Raw genomic sequence first — 10,222 nt, 5'->3', positions numbered from 1 at the left:
GCGCGTGGCGCGCCAGCCGTGCCATTAAAAAGGAACCCCGGCGAGCTCGCGCCGGGGCGTGGGACCATCGGGGGACAGGGGACTTGGCGCTGTGCTCTGGAGACGGCTCCCCGAGGCCGAGGGGCTGGCTGGAGCCGCCGGCCCCCGGGCCCTGGGCTTCTCGCTCCGCTGTGACCCCACCGGGCTTCACGTACCCAAATGAACTGCGCCACGCGCAGGCAGCGCGCGGGGCGGGCTGAGGATCGCGGACCGTGAGCGCGAGGATGCAGCATCCCGGTGCCCTAATGTCCCCCCACCGCCTCGGCGGTTTGTCTTTTGCAGCTGGCAGGGGCCGCCTGAAGCGGGAGCAGCGCCTGGAGAAGGCGGGAGGAGCGCGGCCCGGGGACCGGCGGCGCGGGAGCGGGACCCCGGCGGCGCGGGGCGCTTCAGGGCGCAGCGGCGGCCGCGGACAGACCCCGGGCTTGGCGACAGGCGCTGGGAGCCGGCGGCCGCGCGGCATCATGCGGTGCAGGGGGCTGCTGGAGGTCGCCCTGGGATTTATCGTGCTCTTAGCGTCCTACACGAGCTATGGGGCCGACGCCAGTCTGGAGGCTGGGAACGTGAAGGAAACCAGAGCTAGCCGGGCCAAAAGAAGAGGCGGCGGGGGACACGACGCGCTTAAAGGGTAATGGAACGGGCCCTCTCTGTGGGTGTGGGTCCCCCCCCCCACCCCCTTCCCCGAGTATCACACCCAGAGGAGCTGACAGCAGGAGGATCCTGGACGGGACCTCCAAGGGGGCACCTTAGAAGGGCGGGAGTTACCCAGTCCCCTCTGCTTTCGAGGCTCAACTTCCTCGCGCCCACTCTTTAAGAATTTCTGCCCCAGAGGAGAGGTCATGCTTGAAAGGAATTCTGGGTCACTGTTGAGACAGATTTTGGAAGGCAAGACGAGTTCTTTGAGGAAGAGGGCATGGTGGGGGCAGCTGCTTCCCGGGGAGGGGAAGCCCCTTCCTTTGCCTTCATACCGATTCCGGTTATGTTGAGGAGAAAGTGCTTTCTTTGTGGGCATCTTTGCAGAAGTTCCGTTCATCTGGGAACTGGGGAAGGAGGAGGTTGCAGTGACCCCGAAGTCTCCCAGTTAATGGTTCACTCTCCTGGAAGTCGGGCAGGTTCAAATTAGGGACTGAGTGTCCTGGGATGTGGACATCGTTTCTGTTGTCTGTGCTAGAAGCCAAGCAGGGCAAGTATTTCTGAGAACTTGTTTTTGGGTTGTAAGGAGCTCTTCCCTGCTGGGGCAGTAATGCTGCGGTGCTGAAGTGGGTATTTTTAACCAGCCGTCTAGGTGTTACTTACCTGCAGTTGGCCATTTCACTGGCTTATCATGCCCCTGTTGCAGGAAGACTTCCAGCTGGATTTTTTTTCAAAAAAGATTTATCTATTCATGCATACAAGAACGGGGGCACAGGCCAGAGGCAGAGGTGCGGTGTGTGTGTGTGTGTGTGTGTGTGTGTGTGTGTGTGTGTGAGAGAGAGAGAGAGAGAGAGAGGATTCATCAGAGACAGAGTGGGGAGCAGAACAGGCAGATCTACTGAAATCCACTGCTGAGGGGAGCAGTGAGCGAGACAGGTGAGGCCTGCTATGCCATGTGGGTTGCTCCCTGGCTGGCCTAGGGATTCAACTTGTGCAGCAGTGGCTGTGGACAGCTTGCTAGCACTGTCTTTAACCCCTGTGCCACCAGGGAGGCCCTCAGTTGGAAATATTTAAGCACAGTTGGTCGTGTAGAGATTGTCAGTTCCCCACACTGCGGACAGTGGGCATACACTCCCTTTAAAATTTTTCACGTGGAAGGAGAAATCTCTTTCTGTGATTGTCTCAATTCAAGTTTCCAAAGAAGCAGCAGAGTGAACTGTAAATGACCCATTTGATCTCCACAGAGGAACCTGTTCAATGAACCCAGATAGTAAATACACACAAGTTTTCCATTTAAGTTTTATAATTCTGATGGTTGCTCTTTCTTGAGTAGTTGTAACTTGATTACATGGCCCTGAGTGGCCAATTGATAATGCTCACTTAATATGTGGCTGAACATTTCACTTATTCTTTCTTGTTATGGGCTCTTTATAATAGACATAGGGAGTGAAGTTTGTGTTTTTGAAGTCCAGGTGTGGGAAGAAAAAGTGCAGCAAGTTGAACTGATCAGTTTTGGAGTCTTGGTCTAGACTGGGAACAGATGAGTCTTGCACTTAAGCGGTGGAAAAATATGCACGGTTTTCTGACCCCGGAAAATAGTTCTGATGAGTTTACTTCCATTGGCCTTTGTGGAAAATAAATGCAGGATCCCAACTGTGTTGGAAAGGAAATTTGCTTATGGTGAGCCTGATCTTGATCAGGAAGCTGCCATTTATTGACCTGTATGCAAGGCACGTGCTATGTTCAGTAGTTGCACTGAAGCTCTGATTTTCTTCACTTCTCAAAAGGACCTAATTTAGATTTAATGAGCACTATTCCTTCACGAAATATATTTCTAAGCTTGATGGTATTGCTTCTATAGAGAAAGAGGAAGTGGGAGTTAACTCTGTGGATGAAAGTCTGCAGGGAGAGTTTAGGTGTGGCCAGACACTTGTCTCATCTCTAGATGCTGTCACAGGAGGTGCAGACTCAGTATCAAAGCAGAGTCTGAGTTTTACTTCATTGCTTATCACAGTGTTCATGTTTTTATTCACCAGCATTTATATGTTGAGTTTTACATTTTTTTTTATCATCAGAGAGAGAAAACTCTCTGTGTTCCTCATCATGTTTGGTCATTAACATAAACTTTACCCTATTGCAAGGTATTCCTGAAACCTTTCTAATCTCCTGGTATTAATAGAATAGTAATTATGAATACTCTTAATTCTCATGTTGTCTATAAAATTTTACATATATTAAGGTTTTAAAAGTAATTATAATTAACCTTTTAAATATAATATATACAATATTAATATAATAATGAAGCTTTATAATACATGCATTTTTACTTCTGTAGTTCTCATGCTATTTAGGAAGATAAAATGTAATTTAAAAAGATAAGCAATGAAAATGAAAATCATTTTCCTCTTGCCTCTCAGAGACCATTTTCTTTTTTTTTTTTTTAAGATTTATTTATTCATGCATACAAGAACTGGGGTATAGGCCAGATGTGCGGGAGGGTGAGAGCATTTACCAGAGACAGAGCGAGAGCAGAACAGGCAGACTGACTGAAATACACTGCTGAGGGGAGTGGCGGGAGAGACAGGGGAGGTCTGCTGTGCCATGTGGGTATCTCCCTGGCCTGCAAGGATCGAACCCACGCTGCAGAGGCTGTGACAGCTTCACAGTGCTGCGCTCAACCACCTGCACTACCAGGGAGGCCCCAAGGACCATTTTCTTGTGTATTTTTCTACAAATATTATAGGTAACTATATAGATATTTATATATACACACACATAAATATACTTACATATACAAGTATATACCTAATATATACACATAAATATATACGTGTGTATATGTACGTATACTCCCCCATATGTGTGTATCCTTTTCAATATATGCAATATGCTTGGAGTACATACTGTTCTGAACCTTGCTAACATTCATATATCTTTAAGTACATCCATCTGTTAGCTCATACGGACCTGCCTCATATATTCTCTTGACATATAGAGTCTCCTACTGTGGCTGCGGCAGCTTTATAATGATGACTGCTTTTGGATTATATTTTTTTTTTCTATTTCCAACAGTTTTCTACATACCTATGTGTACATGTGTTGATTTATATATCGTCTTAATTAATACAAGTAGCATTGCTGAATCAAAGGTTTTCCCATCAATTTTAAACAAACACCAATTCTAATGTTAAATTTGAATAACATTTAAAGTATATTCTCTCTACTCATTGCTATTACATTCTCACATGAATAAGTCTTTTAACCATGCCCTGCTGTATAAATCATCAGGAAAAGCAGTTGTGTGTTACATTTTTCCAGTTAGTGTTTAACATTTCTATTTTTGCTAGTTAAAATATTACCAGCTTCAAAACTACCTCTTTGGCTACCATAAAACCTGTTTACCATTTTCATGGAAATGCACAGTTTATGAAGTGAAATTGATTTGTAACCCCTAAATCTGCCTGATGCCCAGTTGGTGGCAGCAACTTTCAACACCTCACTAATATTTCTAGTTAAAAGGTGTTTTAAGTCATCAATATCTGCTGTGGTCTAGTCTCTCCCACAAATAGTACCTTCTTGTCTTTCTCTGATGTGACCGGTGACTATGGAATTTCCTTGGTAATTCTTCTGGGAATATGGATTCCTTTTCTGCCCCATCCCTCGCTTTGGTGCCTAGTTTTTCCTCTCAGGGTATATAGTCCTGACTTGTCTTCTCCTCCTATCCTGTTGCAGGTGTGTTTTTTTTTTTTCCTTCCTACTGGGCAGCAGAAGTTGTTCCACAGTGGAAATTTAAGCATCCTCAAGTTTCTTCCCAGCTTTAACTGTTTTCTTAGAGTAAATCGCCAATTTCTGTTTTTACAGGAAATCCCTTTTTTATGGAATGAGTGTGGTCCCCATTCACTCTGCAAAAATTGCATTTTTCTCTATTTTGAAATGAGAATTTTGCAAGTTTCAAAATGATTTCAAGTAATAAATGTATAGTACTTTCCTTTGCCTGGCATTGCTTAACATGTGTGAAATAGCTTTATGAGAAATAAAATCCTAGCTTTATTGTTTAAATTTCAGTTCACAAAGAATTTTCTAAGCTAAATTCTTTACTGTGATTAGGCAAAAAAATAAATGAATGAATGAATGAATGAATAAAAAACTTGGAGTACAATATAATTTTTTTTAAAAAAGCAACTTAAGTTGAATAACACTAATTAGGTATCATTTATTTATGCTTGATTACCTTTTTGCCGTAGCTCCTAAGCAAGAAATATTAGCAGTTTCCTGTAAAATGAGAAAGTTCTTTCGAGTGAATCCCTTTTTCCCAAATCCCTAATAAGATGGATTGAGAACTTCTGTCCTTGTTGCCTGATTTATAAGTATATGAGACCAGTTGTGTTTCATACAATTTGTGCCCTTGTACACGATTCCTTTTAGTCTTTATTTATTTGTTTATTTTTTCCAGAGGTCTTGTTACCAGAAAAATACACATGGAACAGTTCATACACAGGATAGATTATGTGATGGCAAACTCCAAGGGATTAATTACACAGAAATCTGTTATTAAAATAAAGAACTTTAACAGGGAACACAGAAAAAGTTCTGTAGACTTCATACAGTCCATTTTACTTTATAAAGAGGACTTTAAGACTTCATCTGAAGTCAGACATGCTGATAATTTAATATGGTGAAAAAATTACTACAATGGTATGGTTTGTCCTGGCATTTTTGGAAGAGATTTAAATTAAAATATTGAGATAATATTTTTAAAAAAGATATCATTGAATAGAAGATTTTGGTGCTATCACATATGAAATGAGAAGAGGGAACAAAAATATTTATGGGATTCATTTTGTAACATCTAAGGTATAAAGTGTTTACAGAAATGCATCCGTTATTGGTATCGTGAATTAGCTAAAGCATACTTCAACCTGCAGTGAGATGAGCTGGGGGCTGGGGGCATTACAGACATCCTTCCAAGCTTACTGGAATTTTAATATAGAATATAGAGATGTTTGGTTTCTTGTGGTCTTGTGTAGCAGATACTTCAAAAGATTATAGTATTATATTTGTAATTCTAATCAAGCAAAATACTGAAGAAGTTATTAGGCATTAATGCACTAGTTTGCTTTTTCCTAAAATAAGCCAAACAACTCCTCCATCAATTTGGGAATGTTAGCCTTAATTTTCGGTGTGAAATTAAGGTTTTCAGTGTTTTCTTGAAACAGATATAAACTGTACTAATGATTTCATGGTTTTAAAAACTGACTCAACAAATGGGTCCATTCAAACAACTTAGAATTTTTTCCCATGAGCTTTTTGGAGATAGCTGAAATCAATAACCTATTAGGCCTGAATCTTATGACAGGCATGTGAGAGATTAATATTTCAAGATTGTTAACCTTGATTTTCCCATTAGATTATGATATCATCACAGGCAAGAATTTTATCATAAGCATTTTAACACTGACTTATCATTAAAATGGATTTCAAAGAGTCCATTAATTCAGGAAGGCTTGATTGAATGCCACTTTGAATTTTGCTCTGTGAATGCCGGAGACATATAGTCCATAGCCTGGGGTGGGGCTTAATATTGGGTAGAACTGGATGCTTTGCAAGAATGGAGTCAACAGAAAAGTAACAAAGGACATAGGGTCTAGGATTAAGTAAAAACAAATAGTAACAAGAGCGGTAGCAGTGGTTGGTGCCAGACATGGCGTTCAGTGTCTTGCGTATGCTAACTCATTTGACACAGCATCTCTGTGAGATGGGTCCTTTTATTAGCTTCCTTTGCAACTGTGAGAACTAGGTACACAGAGGTTAAGTTTTAAAAACAAACTCTAAATATTAAATTTTCTTTCTCCTTTAGTTTTAGTTATGGTTTTGGTTTTTCATTTTATTGGACAAAAATGCAGGACTAAGGCATTGGTAAATTTCCACTTAAAATTCCTAATATTCCTTCAAGCTAGTTCACAAGTCCCAGGTTAGTTAATAACATGGTAATATTTTTTCGAATAAGAAACTTTCTCTAATATTTCTGCAAAGATGTTATTAAAACACAGAAAGAATTATAGAATGTCAGAAGTGGTTGAGTCTTAAAAGGCACTTATATTTTCTTATTACACCTTGAATATTTATTGAGGCTGGTAGGTAACCACTTCCTTCTGCATTGCCCATAGTTCTGAGCTGGAGACATTGCTCCTTATGTCATTCAGAATCACTTGCCCTTGAGTCCCATATGAGAAATTTCTCTCCAAATGATGTTTCTCTTTCCAGGGGAAAATAATGTATGACTTAAGTTTAACTAACATGATGACTTATTTAATTTTTTCTGTTTCATTTTTTAAACTTGATTGCCTATAAGCTCAAAACCATTAATAGAATGTAATTTGTACATTAAATTATAACAGTAATGGTAAAGAATAGTAGGCTCTGATAAAGCATATATTAATTCATTTAACACATAAATCCTTGATGAGCGAAATTATACCTACTTGCCCATTTAACAAATGAGAAGACTGAAGGCTGCAGAGTTTCAATAATTATTTCCAGGAGAGCGCCTCCCTGGTGGTGCAAGGGGTTAAGACGAAACCTATGAAGCTATCCGCAGCCACTACAGCACGAGTTCAATCCCCAGCCAGGGAGCTACCCACATCGTGCAGCAGACCTCTCCTGACTCACCTGCTGCTCCCCTCAGCAATGTATTTCAGTCAGTCTGCCTGTTCTGCTCCCCACTGTCTCTGGTGAATCCTCTCACCCACCCTGCACTTCTGGCCTGTACCCCAGTTCTTGTATGCATAAATAAATAAATCTTTAAAAAAATTATTCCAGGATATAATAAGAGGTAGGTAGTGTTGGGAAATCTGGCTTCATAGTTGATGCTCTTACCCAATATATTTTAATGCTTCTCAATTATAATAAATCTTATACTTGGTAATCGTTTTTCTTTTTTCTTTTTCCTACATTCTTGATACCATCATTTCCCAGAATCTCCTCCTACTGTCATTGTATGGAAAGACTCAACATTTATTGAAGGCAGGTACAGTCACATGACAAGGGAAGCATCATTGTGGGCATAGCATCAGTCAGAAAAAACTTCATAGAGAAAGTCAATTAGGGGTTGGCAAACAGTAGACTAAGCTGCCTGACTGTTGTAAATAAAGTTTTATTGAGACAAAGCCATGCCCATTTGTTTACATATGATCTATGTCTGCTTTTGTACTATTAGTGGCAGAGTGAGTAGTTGTGACAAAGATAGTTTCCCCCACAGAACCCAGTTGTTTGCTACTTGGTTCTTTATTGAAAAAAAATATGCTGACCTCTGGACTATGGGATAATTAAGTGACTATTTACTAAAATTGAGGATTTGTTGAAGCCAATGTTCTTATTTGTTTATCACTAGGGATACTTAGGAGCTGGGTACATGGTAGATATTCAACAGAGAATTTTTGAATGTCTGGCTAATTTTGATTTATTGATGGATAGGGATGGTTAATTATATAAATTGGAGCTTGGAGGAAGAATAGGGGAGAAATAAAGGAAAAATTGTGGGAAAATGGGCTTGTAGTGAAAAGAATATGAAGGGTTTGGGGTGGAGGGACACTGAGTATGGGCAGGGTTTGTGTTGTATGACTCCAAAGGGCACAATTCATAATGTAGCCAATGAAAGTAGTGTCCCCTGGAGTTGTATAGTAGGAAGCCTTGTGTGTGCCTGTGTATATAGTCTGTACACTGTCAGTGGGGGTGAGGCAGAGTGACTAAAGACACAACAATATCTGATTGTCGTAAAAGGTAAGGGTGGTGAACTGTTAAAAGATCCTAATGTGGGTGTCTCCCCTGGTGGCTCAAGCGGTTGAGCGCAATGCTGTGAAGCTGTCCGCAGCCTCTGCAGCATGGATTTGATCCCAGCCAACAGGTGAGAATCCCCATGGTGAAGCAGACCTCTCCTGTCTCATCTGCTGCTCCCCTCAGCAGTATATTTCATCAGTCTGCCTGTTCTGTTCCCCACTCTGTCTCTGGTGAATTCTCTCACCCTTCGGCACTGGCACATCTGAACTGTACCCAGGTTCTTGTGTGCATAAATAAATAAATCTTAAAAAACTAAACTAAACAAAACAAAACAAACAAACAAAAAAGATCCTAAAGATCCTAATATGGGAACACAATCAGATGAGTGTGGAGGAGCTGTAAAGGCATGGCTTAGAGGGTAGGGAGACTAGAGGCAGGGAGATTTGGGAGGCTATAGGAGTTAGGGTGAGAGTGTATAAAGGCCTGAGCGATGACTATAAGGGGGTTGGGGGAGCCTGGTGGTGAAGGAGAGGCTCAAGTCGTGTCCCAGAAGTAACATGGTACTTGACCACTTGGTTGTAAGAGATAAAATGGAGGCAACTAGGATGTTCCCACCTCCAATGGTTATTAAAAATTATAGGTAAAAACATGCTAGCACCAATAATGAGAAACTAAAAAAGACCAAATTCTTTCCTAGTCCCTCTACTATAATGAAACAAACTATTTTCATTTGTGTGTGTTTTGATTATTTTATTGCTATGTAACCAATTATCCAAACTTAGTGGCTTAAAACAACAATTTTATTATCTTTTATGATTCCGCAGGCCAGGAATTTGGGCACAGTGGGAAATTTTGCCTCTGCTCCATACCCCATTTTTGGGGGTTTGATTGAGCAAGATGACTTCTTCACGTGTGTTTCTGGTTCTATGATCTTGGACTGGTGCCTGCAGCCCTGTTTATTTTGGTGTGGTTTATTGAAATGGATGGACCAAGGAACAAAGGTCACAAAGAGCCATTTATCTGACTCTGCTGGGGGCCCTCCAGGTTTTAAACTTTCCTCATATGTGGTCTCCTGCTGGATCTGCTTCTGAGGATGAAGCCAATGGGTATTTTTTTCCAAATGGGGAAACTGAGCTCCAGATGTAGGGACCAGGCCTTGTTCAGGATGGAGTGTGTGGTGGGACTGGTTCTTGACCAGTAGCCTCTTGGCCCTTAGTCATACGCTTTATCCATATGTTGACCACTGAGCTCACTTGAATGGCCAGGGCAGGCTGGCAGGGCTCAAATGAGTTCTGTGTTATCCATGTTGGCTGAGCACATTGGCTTTCCTCCATATGAGCTCAGATTGTCTCCCTTTCCACATGAACTTTTTCATCAGCTCTCCTGTCACATAGCCAAACTTTTTACATGGCAACTTAGGATCCCAAGAACACAAAGTGGAAGCTACCAGATTTTCTTTAAATTGGTCTGGAATTGCATGGCTTGGAAATCCATACAAGTCACAGGTGTCATCCAGATTTAAAAGTGTGGGCTAATGAGGCTTACCTTGTGATGTGGGGAGTAGCATGTGTCTGGAGGGAGGGAGAAATTTGGGGGAGCATCTTTGGAGACTAACTACTGCAATGAAGCAGTGGGTTTTGAGAAGGATAATCAGATGCTTTGAGTTTTAGGTCTAACTTGATGACGTCCAGTTGGCTTCATTTCCCACTGAAGATGCTTCATTGTATATCGCCACTATGATCTCAGAATGAAAAATGGTGCCTGAAGAATGCACCTC

At 41.6% G+C, this 10,222-nt stretch overlaps 1 protein-coding gene across 1 annotated transcript in view; it reads left to right on the top strand.

Annotated features, from left to right (window-relative positions):
- Window positions 1-500: 500 nt before the first annotated feature.
- FBN1 (fibrillin 1) overlaps window positions 501-10,222 on the top strand; it is a gene marked incomplete at its 5' end in the record, with an annotated part of 233,753 nt that continues 224,031 nt past the window's right edge. The window contains one exon of the mRNA XM_084240531.1: window positions 501-664. Coding sequence (XP_084096657.1) covers window positions 501-664 — 164 coding nt within the window. The remainder of the gene's footprint in view (window positions 665-10,222) is intronic.

This window comes from Talpa europaea (genome assembly GCF_964194135.1).
Source record: "Talpa europaea genome assembly, chromosome: 8".
NCBI classification, from domain to species: Eukaryota; Metazoa; Chordata; class Mammalia; order Eulipotyphla; family Talpidae; genus Talpa; species Talpa europaea.
Note: the sequence above shows the minus strand (reverse complement) of the source record. Positions and strands in the feature narration are given on the sequence as shown.